Source organism: Mesoplodon bidens (genome assembly GCF_964165515.1).
Source record: "Mesoplodon bidens genome assembly, chromosome: 3".
NCBI lineage: Eukaryota > Metazoa > Chordata > Mammalia > Artiodactyla > Ziphiidae > Mesoplodon > Mesoplodon bidens.
In genome coordinates, this window is record NC_138178.1 from 140,384,436 (window position 1) to 140,404,108 (window position 19,673).

Sequence of the window (19,673 nt, forward strand, 5' to 3'; positions counted from 1 at the left end):
TGTGAATTTCATCTCAGAGAAACCACTAGGACACAATATTATATAAAACTCCAGGAAATAGGAATTGGACTGTACATTAACTTTACCTCCATTATAATATAGTGTTTACAGGCAGGAGGCAATGTTATAGAAAGGATTAGATATTCCATGAAAATCAACTCTTAAATTTCTTTGAACCCTAAATTTCTTTTAACCCTTCTTTGTTACAAGTTTCTTCTTGGTAAATAACTTACGAACTTCAGATGTTAAAATGGTCATGCTTTGAAATACAAAACTGCTAAATTTACAAAGATTTTTCCCTCCCCAAGTCAGAGTTTAACTGAACATGAAACAGTAATTGGTTAACTCTACATGGTTCCAAATCTGATATGATTTAATTAGCCGAGAGGAAAGCACACCTAAATCAAATGCTTTACAAAGAAAGTATCCCATGGTTGGCTACAGATGACACTCCTCTCAACACATCATGATGAGGCTTATGTCCCCTCCACTTGTATCTGAGCAGACCTTGTCATTGTTTGACCAAGAAAATATTACAGAAGTGATGCCAGGACAGTTTCTGGGCCCAGGCCTTAAAGTATTGGCAGTGTCTACTTCCTGTCTCTTAAAACACTCATTCCTAGTTGTCATGCTGTGAGGAAGCCCAAGAAGGCATCCCCATAAGGAGGCCCATGTCAAGAAGAACTGAGGCCTCTGGCTGAACCCCAAGCCAACAGCCAGCACCAACTTGCCAACAGCCATATGAGTGAACCATGTTGGAAATAAATTCTCCTATCCCACTTGATAAACCCAAGTTGATACTTGAATAGCAGAGACAAGACATTATTTCCAAGTCTTGCCCACACCATACATTTGTGAACAAATGTTCTGTCACCAAGTTTTGGGGTAGTTTGTTATCCAGCAATAGACATTGGACCGCTCCCTAATCACAAACTGATTTTCTCAAGTTGAAAGCCTGAACATACCAACCCCCACTGCCTCACAGCTACATTGATCAAACCTACCATTAGTATGGTTCAAAAAGGCCATGGACATCAGAAACAGACAAACAAACAAATACACACAGCCAGGCACCTGAAAACTCTTCACTGCTTCTTTATTAGGATGCACCCACAGTACAGAACCTCTCACACACCTGTGAAAGGGGAAGGTTACATTTCCCTTTGGGAGCACCTTCATTTTTGTTTCTGTTACCACTTTGAAGAAAGTAAATCATTTTCAAAGAAAGACATTTTAAAAATCCAAATGTTTTAAGACTCAGCTTGCATTTTGTTGTGTTTGAAAAGGAAGTAGCATATTTTAGCCAGCGTTGGAAGATTGCTTTGTGGCATTTTAACTTTAATGTGGATCAGAAGTCTTCACTGTCTGGTTGAACCAGTCTATAATTTTCATATGCAACTTTTCATATCAAAAATGTTTCATTTTTACCTCTACCCACAAACAGATGCTGTTTAAAAAAACACACACACAACTAAATTTAAAACCAATCATGAACCACAGCATTTCTAACAGGGAAAATGAACTTTTGCTGCCCTCTCCTGCTAAAACAATGAAATACTAAAATACCAAAAGATTTATGAAGCTAAAGCGAAATCCTCAAACCAAAAGCAATGGACATGTCATTCTCATTATACCTCAATCAAAAATCAGACAACAACCAGAAAATGTATTGGTAATATTTATATTTGAAAGTTCCCCATTGATACATGAGGTCTGGATTACAACTTATATACAATAAGTGATTTCCAAAAAAGTAAAGAAAGAGAAGGGAAGGAAGGAAGGAAAGAAAGGAAGGAGGGAAGGAGGGAGGGAAGGAAGGAGGGAAGGAAGGAGGGAGGGAGGGAGGGAGGGAGGGTAGAAACGGAAACCTATATTCATAGACATCATAATATGGGATGTTTATTTCCAAGAGAGATACTACTGCTGCTATCGTGCACAAGAAGCAGCACAAATTAACACTAGATTAAAATTTGCTCAACTTTCTCTCAAGATGCACAATCCTTTTAGAGTTTCAAAATTAAATACTGAGAAATATAAAATGCATTGCCAATATAGCTACTACAAAAATCCTTTGTGGCTCATTCCTTAACTCCACTCAGAGAAGCAGCTGAGCCAGAATATAAAAATAAAAATATTGATGTGCAAATAAAATATCACTGATCATGTCTGGTGCCACCTTTTTGCTATAGGTGACTGTCACTTTGTTGTAACATTGGTAATAGCATCAAAAGAGAGAATCTCTTCATTTCTTGGGCCAGGTCAGTGCATCCAATTAAAGGGAAGAAAAAACAAAACAGAAGAAACAAAACAAAACAAAACAAACAAAAACCTCTGAACATTTAAAAATGCCAATAACATCCATACATCTTCCCTTTCCCACCCCCCGATCCCCACAAAAAAATAAAAAAGCTTTTAAAGCTCTAAATATACTTTTTTTTTTTCTTTCCATAGTGTGATTGAGCCTAGGGCTATACATTTAAGTATAGCAGGTGCAATTATAAGCAATTCCTAGCTCTGCACCCTGGACTGTCCCACGCATAGAAGGAGGTACAAAATAAATTAAACCCTTCCACTTAGGCAAGTGAGCCCAAGATGAAGGAGCATAACCCTGCTTGTGAGTATCCAGAGGCATTGAGGGTATTATCTATGTCTTACTTTTTTTATTTTTTATTTTATAAAAAACAGACGTCAGGGAGAGCAAAATATAATAAAATTTAAAAGGACGAAAACACTGAAGGAAAACAACTGGAGACACCTGCACAATGAGAAAAGGAATGCATGCTTGATTCAAAGTATGAGATGGGTCAATTCACTCACATGGTTGTTCTAGGCCCACAGCCTAAGGCCTCAGCATCCTTCTAAACCACAGGGTTCTGTTTTTGTTTTTTGTTTTTTCTTCCAAAGACACTCTTAATCCTACCCCTGAAACCAATATGGTAGGGATAAGGTTGGAGTGATCATCACTCACTAACTACAATATTTGCTATTTAAAAAATATATTTATATATAGTTCTGGAAATTAGGAAGCAAACAAAATATAACACAAAGATGCATTTGTCACAATTAACTCAAGTTGCAGCAACAGCAGAAATGTGGGAAAGGACAAAGAGAGGGCTGCTGCAAATGCAGCAAGTACGTCCTTAAATATGTCACATAGTGCAACAGTCAGATTACCTCAGTTACTGTGCATCACTGGACACAACATGACAAATGCCACATTGTCACTTTCAGTTAAAAAAGAAAAGACAGTGTTTCTTCTCAGAAGTTGCCCTATGAATTTTAGACATATATCTATAATAACTTCTTTAAATATGTCTAAAATTTGGCTTTATTATTCTCAGTTTGGAATGATCAACATATGAAATTGACATCAAGGATATCGGTGTAGCTCTCACCTTAACTCTGAGGACAGGGTAAGGTGCAAAAAAGGATCCTTGTCTTTCTCATTTCAAATGACTGCATTTCATTCTAATGGGCAGAGATATTTCATAAACCTGTGATTGTAATGTCCTCAATCTAAAAAGATGAATTAATGGCAAACAAAAGTTTATATTATCAAAATTAAATGTAAAGCAGAGTTAAAACTAACAGGCTAAAATTCAAGGGCTAAAGGAGATGATTTGTTACAAATTTATTTTTATCTTTAGCATTTGAACTTGCACCTTTGCTCCAGTACTTTTAACGTAAGTTGTTTTCATCTTTGGCAGCCTCTGCCAGCTTTACATTGAATTCCCATTAATGTTCTCTAAAAAAAAAAAAAAAAAAAAAAATCTATTAATTCCATTAAACCATGTTGTGTTTGGTATTGCATATGACTCTTTTACTGCTGTTTCTTTTTCAGAATTAACAATGCCAAATTTTGTTTTTGTTTTACAAAGTTATTGAGATGACAATATCCATAATCAGCTGACTTTTATGCATAAACTGTGACCTGATAATCCTGAAACACTTAATAGGGGAGAAAGGTCAGTGGCTTCTTTTTTTCCTTTTTTCTTATAAAGAATAAAACTGCATATTCTACCTTATATTTTAAATGGAAGGAAGAAAATATACAAGCCCATATTGATACCATATTTCTATTAAGAGCAACAACAGTTCATATGTTCCTGTTTGCTACTATCACAATTCAACACATGAACGCAGAATCAGCTCTATACCACGAATACTGCTGGAAGGGATTGTTTAGGATTATCAACTCACTGCTGCCAAGTCCATAACAAGCAAAAGCATCCTGGAAATAAATCCCAAAACACATATCTTTCAGTACATAATAATGCAACTGCTTTAGTTAAGTACATAATGTACACAAGTTTTATCAGCATTTTAACTCCCCAAGATGTAAGCTTCCTCTTTTAAATACAAAGCAGAGAGCCAATAAGATAGATCTATAATACAGCCTTAGATTTTGTTTTTTGTTTTTCTTAAACAATTTGGTCACAATGCACCTTTGATATAAAAGCATTTTTAAACTTTATTATTAATACTCAGGACATTAGGAATTTCCAGATTTTTTCAGTAGCATTTGTAGAACCACTTTTGGTAACAAATACAGTAGTTAGGAATACGCATTCAATTCAGAATGCATAATAATGTTTATCCTGAATCCCTTCTGGCTAAAAACAGGGCTGGCGCTGTGATGGGATATAGAATGAGAATCTACAAAAAACACTGTAATATGTTTGTTTTTTTCCCAGAGGCTTCATCCTCTTTTGCTGGAATACTTTATAAATACATATTAAAAAGTAAGGCAACAACTCCAAACAGTCCAAGCTGTTTGCTCAACTCTATTCCCAATTAGATTCGCAATCCTGGTGATCAATTTCATGGTTGTACTGTTTAGTGTTTGTCTTTCTTATTTCAAAATGGTCCAAAAGGATGTCTTCTGACATTTCTAAAACATCTCTGGTTTGTGTGTTCAATGACATACATAACTAATACTGGTCAGGTACTGAACCCTATGATGTCCCAGTGCCTGTTTTCAAAGGATTCAAGATATTGATTTGGAGTCACCATAAACTGATGCGTGAATCCAAAATTCCCTTCCCTACTATGTTTATCACCTGCTCTCTTTTACTCCTAATTTGAAAACTAAAGGAGTACCAGGACTACCTGCTTACTGGAAAGATGTTCACTCCAGTGAACAAAACTTTTATCAGGGGCCTTTATAATTCACGGCCCCATTCCACGTGGACATTCAACTCATGAAGATGTGCAAAAGGAAAAGAGGTCAAATTACAGTCAAGTTACCCAGAGGAGGATGTTATACAAACTTATAAGGAAATGACAGTCTTTTTTTTCCCCTTCCTTTACTATAAATACACTTAACAGCTTAGCAGAAAGACAAGCTAAATTTAAGATTGTTCACATTTGAAAATTGTTTCATACTCTCTGCTAATGATAAATAAGGAACTCCCAATAATGGAATTTTAATATACAAATTTCATTGACAGATCTTTGAAGACTGCTTTTTTTTTTTTTAAAAGAGGGTTAGAACAATGATTATGTTTGCCAAGTTCTGAGAAGTCCATCTACTGTCCAAACTTTGGACTGAAGTCCTTATTTTTTTTTCCTTTACTTAGAGACAGGTATATACAGTGCTGTTGTAATAATGAAACAAATGTGAAATCTACTGTAAAGTTGCACAATACAGAAAACTGCTGCTCCATCTTCTACTACATAAATGTGTGACTCCACAGGTTAGTAAGGTTGTTGTCATTATTTTTGTTAAGTTGGAATTATCCCATCACGTCTAAGACCTCTCTTTAACTCCAGATCCTCCAGTTTTTTCCACAATTCTTCACGCTCCTTTTCTTTCTTTTTCTCACTGGGGAAAAAATAGAATAATAGGTAAACAACTGAGAAAGTTTAAAGACATTATCCAACAATAACTGCCCCTTTGACATACTTTTCCCCAGACTTTTTAAAAGGTCTCTGAAAAGTTTGGCATTTTTAGTTTTTCTCTCTCTTGCTTTTTATTTTTTCTTGACACTTATATAGACATAAAATAGAGTAGGAGATGACAAGAATATTTTAATATTTCATATTAATATTCCTTTATACTTAGCTTGATAAAGAAAATTAACTTCAAAATTACCAAGAAAGAAAAATGATGATCACTTTTATGTATCTGTTATCCTAAAACCAATGGTACATTATTCATTTTTACTTTGGTCTAGTTCAAATCTGATTTTCTTTTTGTCTCCAAATAGTTTCTCAAAAGGGTTGCTAGAGACGACACTGATACAAAGAATGTAGTAGGTCAAGAAAATATACTTCCTCTTTATTATGTCATTTTTCTTACATTATGTATATGTAAACTCTTTAGCAGAATCTTGTTCTTAAAAGTCTTAAACCACAAAATCCACATTACTAACTTATTTTATACCTATATATATGGACAAATTAAACATTCTTCTGTGATTTCAGTTTTAATTCTGGACAGAACTTTGTTGATATTATTGGGTATTAAATTTTTAATGTTCCAATCCTTCAAATTTGGCTCAATATCAATTTGACTAATGACTTCCAGACTTTTCAGATTTCACTGTTTGGTAAAATTTACCAAAAAACTAGATGTTCAAAATAGGGTAGGGACTCCCCTGGTGGAGCAGTGGTTAAGAATCTGCCTGCCAGTGCAGAGGACACAGGTTCGAGCCCTGGTCCGGGAAGATCCCACATGCCGTGGAGCAACTAAGCCCCAGAGCCACAACTACTGAGCCTGCGCTCTAAAGCCTGCGAGCCACAACTGCTGAAGCCCGTGTGCCTAGAGCCCGTGCTCTGCAACAAGAGCAGTCACCACAATGAGAAGCCTGCGTGCCTCAATGAAGAGTAGCCCCCACTCACAACTAGAGAAAGCCTGTGCGTGGCAACGAAGACCCAACACAGCCAAAAATAAACAGATAGATAGAGAGATAGATAGATAGGGTAAACAAATTTTATTTTGCCAAGGACATTTTTAGATTACCTTATTTTTATAAAATAAAGAATGTTAACTTTAACATCAATGAAGTAATAAGTACACAAACCAGGAACACATGGTTATACTATAAATAATTTCATATTTATTAAAAATAATTCACTACACTGTCCCTAGTTTCTTCATGTTGTGATGAACCAGTAAACAGCAGACCCAGATAACATTTGTGAATCCATAAATTCAGATAAATCCTGAAAACAGGGGCTCTGCCGCCCCAGGCATAGAAGATTATGGTCCTTATGCAACTTCACTTGGTAAGAATTTAACTTCACTTAGTAAGAATTTTGTACTTTACTACAGTACAATATGTACTCAGGGAAGGAAATCCACATAGGTTAAGTGAAATGTGTATATAATTCCATTGCCTCATATTTTTTATTGTCACCAATTTTTAAAAAGTTATATTGATATCTACAGCAACAGAAATTAATCTTCATCCCCCCGCCAAAATGTCTCTAGAAATATCTAAGGAATTTTATAACCTCATTCCACTAGAGTATTGAGGGAACATTTAATTATATAATATGGTAATTAATATTATCATTTTATAATTATTATTTTGGTCATTTAAGCCTTGTTTACTACAACTAGTTCCAACCAGCTCAAATACAATCTACACAATATGAATTTCAGTAAGTGTAATAGTTTTTCAAACAATTACCTATTTGGTAGTTTTGATCCTGAAAATCTTTATTTATAGGGTAACAAGGGCAAGATTAGATAATTCTCCAACCATTATGGATACTAGATTCTTAACTGTAAAGCAAGCTGTTTGGTAAATTATCACTTTTGGTTTCTCAGTACAGTCTGGGGGTAATATTAGGTCTAAATAAATGTTATCACAGAACACTGATTTAAAAGTAAATTCTACAGATCCTGCTGAGTTTCAATGCATATTGATCTTCCTATTTGGAGGAGGAAGAAGATGGTAAGCAAGGGCTTAGAGAACTTATCCAACTAAAAAACAGCTTAAACATATGTTAGGTTCTTACTGCCCTAATCTGCAGTTTAAATTAAGTGCTGACATAATTAAAACACTCATCTTGTTACTGAAGCATTTCATGAGTCTTTGATCAAGAGTTGCATGGCAATCATCGCAGTCTATCCTGTGGGGCTTTTCTTCCAGATGAACTTCTTGCTGAGTTATCATACATCTTTTACACTGACAACTTTATCTTCAAAAATCCTAAATATTTCTGAGATAGCTTCTGTCACCCCCATTCTTTCCCACTTTTCTCTCTCCCTGTAGGTGGCAATTTAAAACTCCACCAAGTTGTCATACTAGGGATAATGTCAAACTCTCTTCCAGTTTCAATTTCACAGAGCACTAATGGTGGCATATGTATCAATATCTATCAGTTACTTACTCCACCCACCTGTTTTCAGATTTGTAATACTTAAAAAATTTTGATCGGAACTGAAACAGTTAGTTACTTCTTGCCTTCCGGAAGTGAAATCCTCCTTTCATTTCTTGTCTAACAATACCAAATAAATCTCTTTAGTCTCTTTTTCTCTTCCCACATCCATGGAAAGACCAGCATTTCCAACTATTCAATACAACCTTCTATTGCTCACTTGACAAAATATTACCCTGGCTTTAAAAAAACCCTCTGTCATTAAGAAAGTCCACTCACTATAAGTCGCTTTAATATACCAGATTATCACAATCAGCTTCATAGTGTCTATTCCTGGTCCCCTTGGTTCATTCTTATCTTTTTCAAGAGTTTGGCCTATTTAGTTTAAATGATAAATGATCAGAAAACAGTTCTGAAATTCAACAGAAATGAATGAATTTAATTCAATTGATTTGAATATTTTAGAAATAAGGTCTTTAATAGTCTTAATGGAATTCTACAGATTTAATCCTTATTCAACTAGGATAATAAAAATGGGTTTTTACTTACCATAAAAGAAAGGATATTATGTACAATGCACTCCTTAATTGTATGTCACAGTATAAAAATGTGTCCTGTATCTCCTTTACTTAAATAACATTTTTTTTAAGATTTTAATTTAAGTTTGGAATATGGAGGGTTACTATAAATTTAATGATCTGCAGCAACTATAAATACTCTATAGTAAATTAAAAGTTCTTTAGGTATGGTACAACATATCCAATAACTGGTATTTATTTCAATGTGGCATAAAAAATCTCAGTCTCTTCTCTCTACCATTAAACACTTGCCATATTCCACAATTAAGTCGCTTTTCTATACTGCATCCTGGTAATTAAAAAAAAAAAATAGGCTTCCCTGGTGGCGCAGTGGTTGAGAGTCCGCCTGCCCATGCAGGGGACACAGGTTTGTGCCCCGGTCCAGGAAGATTCCACATGCCGTGGAGCGGCTGGGCCCGTGAGCCATGGCCGCTGAGCCAGCGCGTCCGGAGCCTGTGCTCCGCAACGAGAAAGGCCACAACAGTGAGAGGCCCGCGTACCGCAAAAAAAAAAAAAAAAAAAAAAAATCACTGTGAAGGTCCTTTGTCCCTGCCACCAAACCTTTCCTTTCATTGCTCTTTTTATCTAAAATCCAAGTAACACATTAAAAATTGGGCAAAGATGCAAGGGAACCACAGATAGTTTTGCTCAGGAGGTTCAGCCAGGTGTTGAGTATGAAAACTCTGGGATCCTTGAAGGTCCGTGGTTTTATGATATACACAAAGCTGACATTTTCTTCTGGATAAGAAAAGCCAACCCAGAGGCTCAACTACTAACAAGCTCTCCAGACTTTCCTCAATCTCTCCAAGTATATCAAGCCAGGGTCTGAATATCTGTGTACCCCCAAAATTGATATGCTGAAATCCTAACCCACAGAGGTGACGGTATTAGTAGGTGGGGCTTTGGGGAAGTGATTAGGTCATGAGGGTGAAGCCCTCATGGATGGGATTAGTGCTCTTATAAAAGAGACCCCACAGAGATCCCTCGTCCCTTCCACCATGTGAAGACATAGTGAGACCAGCTACGAACCAGAAAGAGGTCCCTCATCCAACCATGCTGGTGCCATGCTCTTGGACTTCTAGACTCCAGAGCTGTGAGCAATACATTTTTGTTCTTTATAAGCTACCCATAAAATACCCATAATGTGGTCTTTTGTCATAGCAGCCCAAACGGACTAAGACACATCTTTTGGAAAGTGAACACATTGAACAAGAAATAACAAAAGTGAAGAATCATGTAAATGAACTCAAGAAAGGCCTATTAACCAGAGCATTTACTATAAAGAGTTCAACTGGTTTCTGCTCTCCTTTGATCTTAAACATTTCAAGATCTGTATAATACACTTTACCTCCTACTCCTTCTTTTCACTGCTCTCTAAATCATAAGGAATTTGTTGGGTTTTAGTATAGAAAGTAAGTTCTGGGCCAAAGAGCTAAACAAAAACGGTGCCTCATCTCCCCTGCTGCTGGAGTGAAGTATAAATCAGTTCAGAATCTAGTTCAGAATGGGAGTGACTCCAGATGGCAAACTACCTGATGGTCCCCTTAAGTGGACCTGAAATACCAGTTATGTGCCAGGCTCTTAACCCTGAGGCAGAAGAGAAACATTATGGAAGGGAAGAGGGAAAGCAGCCTTTTTCAAAGTGACACTTTGTTACCCAGTGGAAGACTAATAAAGTCACAGCTAATGAGCATGCGAAAATGAATATGGAAATAAATAAAATTCGCTGCTTAGGATTTCAGGTACAATTAGGCAACTTCAGCAAAGAGCAAAAAAAGAACTCAATAGTATTATGCACGGCTGACAAAAAAGCTTTAAAAAGTTACCGCTGACGATCTGACTTGTATGTGGCTGTCAGCTCATCAAACATGGTGCTGTTCATTTCCATAAATGCCTTCAACACATTGTACACTAATGCCACGATAGCCCTGGAAGCACAGAGAGAAGGGAACGTATTGGTTAGTCCTACACAATGGGAAGCTGAATGAAGAGAGCGGATGTACATACAGCCTTTATCTGAATGAGCTCCTCACACTGCAGTCTCCATCCCTTTTTAGTTGGAACAACTAGAAATGACCTACAATTCACTTCCACATCAAGAGAGCTACATTCTTTAGGTAAGATATCTTTCTGAGGGGTTGGCAGGATTAGAAAAACAAAATCTAATTTTGCCCTCCTGATTATGGGTACCCAGAATAGACTTGCCTGTGGGCACTTGTTAATTTAATTTAATAAAAAGGCAAGTATAAAAAATAAAGCAACTTCACCCTAAAAATGAGCACCTGTGGTAGGACCAACCTTCGAGACCTGAATTTGCATAGAATTTTATTTTTAAAGTGATAATATACATAATTCATCAAAATCAAAGGCTGTTCCCATGGTAACAAATTTTATATATCTATAAATCATATTCAAAGATGATACCAAGCCTCTGTAAGCTGGGCAGTTTAATACAAGTTATGTCTCCAGTTGGGATTTGCATCAGTCCATCCACTCCTTAGTCCCCTTGCTGACCCAATACACAGGCTGGTAAGGTAACTAGCAAGCTGGTGATGGCTGCTACCAGCTGTGGAATACTAAACAGCTAAAGAGCCAAACGGCTGCCTATGCTTACCAAGTGGAAGAAAAAGCTCTTGGCAACATGAGGACTCTGCCGTGATGGGCTTGGTATCTTCAGACTAGAGTCTAAATAACACTGCCCTTTGCAAAACTACACGACATTACTTCCCTTTAGTGTGTTTCGAATACCACTGAAGAAGGCATTGGTAAAAGTTAGGCCATATAATAAACCCTGGGTTTGATGTTTCTAAAACATTTATAAGAAAGTGGACTTGCTGTGTTGCTTCTGCCCTGTGTCCATTAAAAGGGAAACTTATGGGGAACGACCTTCTCAAATAGGATGGGCAGTGACGGAGAAGAGCCAAATACAATCTACTGAACAGTTACAGACACTTGCTAGAACCACTCTCTAGGTTCTCAAGAGGCTATCTACATAATGAGATTTGTTTGCTAGCTCTTTATTTTTATAAGTTTTAGTCATAAAATTTGACAAATGTGAAAAGTAAGAAATATGGCATTTTATAGTTGTATGCAAAACTTTTAGACATACTATGAATATACTAAATTATCTCTAATTTTTAAGGCCACATTAAATTTTCTTTCTATTCCACAGAGAAATATGTAAAGCTCTTCAAATACAGAATGCTTTAACTTTCATAAGACTAGATGATAAACTCCTCTTCGAACATTTTTAAATGTTTTTCCCCCTAGAGAACCCATATAGTGACTGAACTGGTTTTTAAGAAATCGATCTTGTTAAAATGCAAATCAGTTCAGAGCACTTCCCTTCTTACAACTCTTTAGTGTTTCATCATCCACTAGGTGAAGACTCACGCGGGCACCACTCCACTTTCTAACCCTACCTTCCAGCAACCTCCCCAAATGACCTTGTGCTTCAGCCCTCCCAAATTCACGGGTCTCAGAACATGACAGGTGCTTCTTACCTTTTTGTGTGTGTTTTATGTGATGGGTAGACCCACTATCTGAATGGACTTCTCCATCCCATCCACCTGCCAAATTCTTTTAAGATTCAGTTTGAGCATCATCACCCTAGCAATGTCCACAAACTTCTCCTCTTGATCCAGAGCATCCCCAAAATACCTCAGCTACATTCACAGACAGGTCAAGAAGCCCTCAAGTAAACAGACATCTGAATATAAGAGCACTTAAAACACTGTTTTATAAAATATCTGTTTATTTGTGGGTCTCCCAAACCAGTCAGTGAATTTCTAAAATGTAGGGATTTTATCTTTTCACATATCTATCTTCAGCATCAAGCACAGCATCTGACACATAGCATACATGCAAGACATTTTATTAAGCAAAAGAGAAGGAGGGAGGAAGAGAGGCCAAAGGAGGGGGGAGAGAGAGAAGGAGGGAAGGAGGGATGGAGGGAGGGGGGAGGGAAGAAGGAAGGAAGCAAGGAAGGAAGGAAGGGGAGGGGGGAGGGACGGAGGGGGAGAACTGTGAAAACCTACGGATTCCAATGTTCTTTTGAAATCCTATAAAGACTGGAAAACATGATGGGAAGGATGACATTAGAGTTTTCTTCTATCAAACTCATGATGTATTCATTATTCCAATAATAGAGTGCCCTTTCCGCCACCTTTGAGAAAAGAAAAATAAAATGTTAAGAGAGAAAGATAAAACAAAATTATAATCTCTTCAAACAAAAGTATTTTAAGACTATCTTAATATCATTCAATCAAGTATAAAATTAAATATTAATCACACTTTACATTTTTGTGGATTTAAAATCTTTCAGAAAGTTCCAAAGTGGTTCATCAATTTGGGGAAGAAAAAGAAGTTTTCCTACTTACTTATTTATATTCTCCTTTAACAATGCCCATTTCATCTGATTCCACATTTTCCCTACACAGCTCGCAAGCTCCAGACACCCTCACCCTACTTCTATATGCTACACTGTTTTCCCCATCACTTTAATCCCCTTCCTGGATCACCTCTTTCATCCCACACACTGTAGATCAACCACAAGGCGCAGCGCGTGGCTGGCCTTCAGTCAGTAGCTGCTGAAGAAAACCCAGCTGCCTATCCCTGCAGAGCAGGCGCATTTGCTAAGCACCTCCTGTGGCCAGGCACTGTGCCCACCCTGCAGGCAGAATGTGTCATCCTTACCACCATCCAAGGAGTGGGAACCACTGTACAGAAGAGGGCACTGAGGTTCAGAGAGATTGGGAACCTGGCCACAGTCACACTGCTAGTCAATGATAAACTGGGATGTGAGTCTAGTGCCCAGACTCTTTCTAGAGTTCATTTCTGGTCCCTTCCTTTGAACTGGCTAAGCCAGGAGGAAGTCACTCAGTTTAGGACTCAGGGACACTGGCTGTATGTACATTCGCTTGCTATCTCAGACCCTTTTTTCTGACTGCTACATTTATCAACTGACTCTCTGAATTCAGAGGAAAGCCTCAAAAAAAAATCTAAAAATTAATCTAGAATAACAATAATAATTCCAATAAACCAAAGTCTCAAAAAAAAATCTAAAAACCTCTAAAAAGAGTTGTTATATGGGGAAAGGGGGAAAAGAGCAGCTTCTTTTATTCATACAGATTAAGAAATTATGTTTTAATTAAATAAATTTAAATTTAACTTAAATGTAATCATTTAATTTAATAAAATGGTACAACCTGTGCCCACCAATAGACTCTGAGAAATTAGAACCTTTCCATTTACATTATTCAATTTGGTTCACAAAAAAATCCTGGGTCTCATAAGGCACTAGACACTGAGAGTACAAAGAAAATAATTCACTATTATTGAATGTTTACTATATGCCAGGCACTGTGGTGTTTCACTTACATATTTTCTCATTTAATCCTCACAACCAACACACAGAGTAGGTACCATTATTTCTATTTTGCAAATGAGGAAACTGAGGCTCAGAGGAGATAAGCCATTGCCTCAAGGTCACATGGCTACAAGTGACAGAACCCTAAGTCCCTGCTTAACCTCTTCACTCTATTATCCCTATGGAGCTCGTGTGCTGGTAGGGAAAGGGGGTCCCACGATCCCCAATCCAACATGAACTGTGATAGATGCTGTATCAGATCTAGAAATAAAGTGCCAGAGGAGAGAGCAGAAAGAACAATCCAGATGACTCGGGGGAGAGGAAGGGTGGCAGAAATGTACCATAGGCCATAGCATCTAAGCTGGGCTTTGAAGGATGAAGGAAAGAAGCAAAGGGCATTCCAGGCCAAAGGAATTACAGGAAAGGGGGGCAGGGGTACCAACATGGACAATGTGTCTAGAAACATGAAGCACATGTGGCTGAGGCAGGTAGAGCACAAGGTAAGGAAAGGGCAGGGTGAACAGGAGGAATGGGATGAGGCTGTTCTGAAAACAACCCATAGGAGAAATTCTTAAAGAGACCACAAGAGGATGCTAGTAAAGGCAGAGAGACCTAGGCTTTTCCTAGATCCAACTATGAGTCTAACATTTACCTGTTACTTAATGCTAATAAGTATCCTAAGCTCTATGTATCTATTTATCAATATGTAAAATCACTTACAGAAAGAAAGTCAGTATCCAGCAAAGCCCTTTAAAGAGGAAAGGCACTGCTTATGCAAAGTGAAAACTAGCATGTCTGACAGCAGGACAGAACCACTACTTTCCTGGGACCCACTGTCTTCCCGCACACACACAGTGCAGTGTCTCTAGCTCAGAGCCTTCTAACCCCAATGCCACACCTGGGCAAGTAGTGAGCGGCATCTGACTACACAGAGTGACACTCGATAAATGTTTGTTGGATGAACCAATGAACACTCAATGAATGAACAAAGAGCCTCCTTACTCTCCTTCTTTCTTTTGTTCTCAGTTTTACTTCTGTCAAGGAATTTAAAATTCTTTTTCCTTCTGCTATGGACTGAATTGTGTCCCCACCCCCCTACCTCCATCCCCGTCTCCCCCTCCTGCAGGAAACCCAAATGCTGAAGCCCTAACCCCTAGTGTGAGTGCATTTGGAGACAGGAGTTAATTAAGATTAAAGGAGGTCATGGGTGGGGCCCTAATATGATAGGCTTGGTGGCCTTATACGGAGAGGAAGAGAGAGATTTCCTTCTCTCTCCTCAAGCATGCAGGAGGGAGAGGTCATGTGAGGACACAGTGAGAAGATGTGCAAGCCAGAAAGAGCCCTCAGAGAAGCATACCACGCTGGCACTCGGATCTCAGACTTCCAGCCTACAGAACTATGAGAAATCAATTCCTGTTGTTTAAGCCACACAGTGTGGGGTGTTTTGTTATGGAAGGCTGCTGCAGTCTAAATGTTTGTGTCCCCCCAAAACTCCTACGTTGAGATCCTAACCTCCAAAGATGATGGGATTGGTGCCTTTTAAAAGAGGCTCCCAAGAGCTCCCTAGCCCCTTCCACCATGTGAGGATACAGCAAGAAGTCTGCGACCCAGAAGAGAGCCCTCACCCAATGGTGCTGCCACTCTGATCTCAGACTGCCAGCCTCTAGGACTGTGAGAAAAAATTTCTGTTGTTTATAAGCCACCAGAGTCTGTGGTATTTTGTTAGAGTAGCCCTAAGACACAGCCCTAGCTAATTATGACACTGTCTCCTTTCTAAGCTTCTGAGCTTCATTTAAGGCTCCCTGGTGGTACTCATTTGAAAAGAGAGTCCTGCTCTTTGCCCTCCATTACCACAAACACATGATAAAAACTGAAAAATCCAGGTATTTGAGCACCACAGGCCATGTGTAATATGTAAAACATCTACATAGTGTCCCGCATTTTAAAAAAAATCTAGATGTGTCATAAGATCTGAAGGTAATGGTTCATGTAATGGTTTCTACTCTTTTTTTGTTTGTTTGTTTGTTTTGGCTTTGTGGTACAATTGCAAAGTTGTCATAAGATCACTGACTTGACATACTAAGATGTCTTTAGGTCAAAAATTAAAACAACAACTACAGCCAGTGTCTCTAACTATGCAGGATAATGACAGCTCAGAGAAAAGTCCACCATCAAGTCCCCCATGTTAGCAATGGGGTTCTGTGCTGCCAAATACAATCTGAACAGTCTCTTCAAATCAACAGGCAGTATATAGAGTCAATTCTCTAGGTATGTAACTTGGACCTTTGGTGAGACAGCCAAAGTATAAAACCTAACGTGTTTCACCCAAGATCACCTTCTTCTCTCCAGTGTAGGTCCCACAGCCCTGCTAAAATGTCCCCAGTCAAGAAAAGGGTTGCCCAGGCTCACCCTCCCTGTGTTCTCCCAGAGCGGCCACAAGGAGGCAGAGTGGTGCCACAGGAAGGGCACGGGCTTTCACCAGAAGCGACGCCTATGTGACTCCCCACTCTCTATTAACTGGGGAACTTGAGCAAATCATTCTCTGAGCCTCATTTTTCTCATCTAGAAAGTGGGGGGGAAGCCTCAGAGGATAATTTGAAGTTAGGAGTAATGTATGTAAAATATCTAGCACAGTATAGAATATCAGCATTCTCTTTTTCTTTTAAGCTTTATTCAGCATTCTCTCTTACACACTATAGAAGCCCTACCAGTCCACCTCTTATTCAGCCCTTTTACTTGAGACATGTTATTTTACCACTTTGAGGGTCAGTGTTTACATCTGTAAAAATCATAATGCCCTCCTTGCAGAGTGGTCATGAGAATTCAAGTTACTGGACAGAAAGCACCATCACAGCGGCTGTCATGTAACAAGTGTTCAAGATGAAGGTGGTGATTACCAAAAGTATTGTTATCGTGTGAAAAAACAGCCAATAAAAACAACAGGTAGCTAGTGTCCATTACATTTCTTTCAATACCAATGAAACTTTACCAAAATAATACATGTTGTATAAGCCACTCTGGCTCATGCCCTCTTATTACTAACCTGAAAATGGGGGCTAGAGACACACTTGGCAATTTGTTTAAACAAAGGTTCTTGGATTTTAACAAACTGTGAAGGTTCAATCACATCCAATATTTCTTCCAGCTCCCCAAGGAACATAACCTGGAAGTACAGGCAAAACACAAAGTGTCAGGTGCTTGATTAAAAAATCCATATGGACAATGAGGAATAATGAGGGTTTTGTACAGTTTTAATATAATGAAAATTTATACATAAAACCAAACACGAACAAAACAAATCAGGGTTTAACTTATGTTAGATGTTCATTTCACAAGGAATTCACCAGAAAGTACTTGTTAAGAACAAATTCCCTACAGCATTGAAAATGTGATTCTATTTACTTTGGAAAAAATACTCTATGTGCTACATCTATTATACAGAATGAGGGGTACTTACACACTGCAGCAGGGCCCTGGGAAACAGGACTATCCCTTTGGGGCTCTCCTCCCCTCCTCCATATTTTTAAAACAGTGGGCAAGTGGCCCTCCGGCACGATGGACAAAGCTCACAGCGGCAGCACATGCAGATATTTGCCAAACATTTACAGCCCCTGCTATGTGCTAGGCGCTCCTCTAAGAGACACCAGTTCGCAGAACACACAAAGTCGGAGAGACAAATGAGGAGGTTCAGCCACACACACACACCACTTTAAACCCCTCAGTACACACAGACCCAATGTCCACACTTACACACATATACATATGAACACACTCACTCACTACAGAGCACAATGAATCTTGTGACCTCAGTACCACTTGCCTCCGAAACCAGAGCTTTTAGATCACAAAATGGAGTCAAATCAATAGTAGGGTCACTCGTTTTCAATATAATGGAAAACTGGCAGAGAAATAAAAAACCACTTTCCTATTTAGGTAGGAAGAAATAACTGCCTAGAAAAAAAATTAAGCCTGCAATTAAAGTATGAAACATGACGTTTTCATATCTTGAGATGCCTCTGGGTAGCAATGCATAGTTTAATCTTACCTAACAGGTATTAAGAAATTAGATGATTTTCTGAAAATGTGTAAAGTAGGGTTTTGGAGAATTGTAGCTGATTTGAGAAGGAGGGTGTTTCTGTTAAAAGCGAAATATAGTTGAGCCTTGCCATTTGTTAAGAAACATTCTGAAGTTCTTCCAAAATACTCTCCAAATGAAAAACTAACAGCTGACCTTTGTTTCTGGGTCATTTTCCATATGGTTTCTAACCTTTCAGAAAAGTGGGTGCAGATCTGGTGCCCAGCTAGGCTCACTGTGAAGCTAAGAGCCTCACTTCCTCCACAGAAACCTCAAACAGCACATGCTCACTTAGGTCTTGGCAAAAGTACAAATGATTGTAGATCAGAGATTTCCAGGGCCACTTGTGAATAGCTGAAACTAAAGGTCTGCAATATATTTTAAGATTGTACATAGTAAGATCCCACCTACATGATGCTTTAAAGTAGGTATTGGGGCAGCTTACTGTAGCATCTATCAACAGTGACAGCAAAACCTTCATATTATGTAGGTGGCCACTAGGAAGGGGACATCAGTAGAGTTAGACAGTTGGACACATGACTGGGGTCTGCCTTGGGCTTACCCAGGGCTGAGCAGCCCAGGGTAAAAGCCCAGGGTTCAGGAATCAGGGAGGCAGGTTGTGGCCTAATCACCTGTACTTAGCATACCCAGGCAGGCTACTTAACCTCTAAATAGCAGTTTCATAACTAGTAAAATGAGAATATTTACAGTCCTACCTTGCTGAGTTACAATGAGGATTAAGAGGAGATAATGCATCTTTACACATGCTAATTATCTCAGTGCTCTAGTAAGCTATTAACACACTGACATTGAGCACTTACCTCTTTTTGACTACATGTTTTGGGCCAAAATTTCATTAATCCCCTAATAACCTAAAATGAAAAGGAGAAAAACAAATTGCATTTAATTTTCTTATATACGCCATGAAAAGTGGTCTTTCTGAAGTTTTTTGAAATTATGGGAAAAATACTTACTGGTTCTGTGAGTGAAGGATCTTTCTCCAGAAACTGTACTATGCAATATGCCAGCTGGAGAAACAAACAGACAAAAGACAAAATTGGAAATTCTATATACTCAGGGCTCAAAGATGTATTATTAAAAAGCCCTAAAAAGTTTCCAGAGTCTGGTTTTAATAACTTCACATTCAATTCATTTTTAAAATAAAATATATATAAAGCAAAATATGAAGCTACTTTTTCAAGCCAAAGATTGACACTAACAAGGCTCCAGGGAAAGTTTTTTAAAAAGAATATTGGGACATGAAATATTCAGCTAATGAAAAGCAGAGGTGAAACAGCACATCCAGTATATTCTGAAAGTA

The 19,673-nt window shown here is 38.2% G+C and overlaps 1 protein-coding gene across 4 annotated transcripts in view; it reads right to left on the bottom strand.

Moving 5' to 3' along the window:
• Nucleotides 1-1,089: 1,089 nt before the first annotated feature.
• PPP2R5E (protein phosphatase 2 regulatory subunit B'epsilon) overlaps nt 1,090-19,673 on the bottom strand; it is a 160,949-nt gene continuing 142,365 nt past the window's right edge. For 2 of the 4 annotated variants that reach the window (XM_081228147.1, XM_081228144.1), the window contains 6 exons: nt 19,327-19,380; nt 19,174-19,224; nt 17,321-17,440; nt 12,947-13,074; nt 10,736-10,837; nt 4,447-5,824 (listed from right to left, as the gene is read on the bottom strand). In XM_081228147.1, the coding sequence (XP_081084273.1) occupies nt 5,725-5,824; nt 10,736-10,837; nt 12,947-13,074; nt 17,321-17,440; nt 19,174-19,224; nt 19,327-19,380 (555 nt within the window). In that variant the 3' untranslated portion in view covers nt 4,447-5,724. Of the gene's footprint in view, nt 3,746-4,446; nt 5,825-10,735; nt 10,838-12,946; nt 13,075-17,320; nt 17,441-19,173; nt 19,225-19,326; nt 19,381-19,673 lie in introns of those variants that run through there. The other 2 variants (XM_081228145.1, XM_081228146.1) reach the window with 2 other exon arrangements.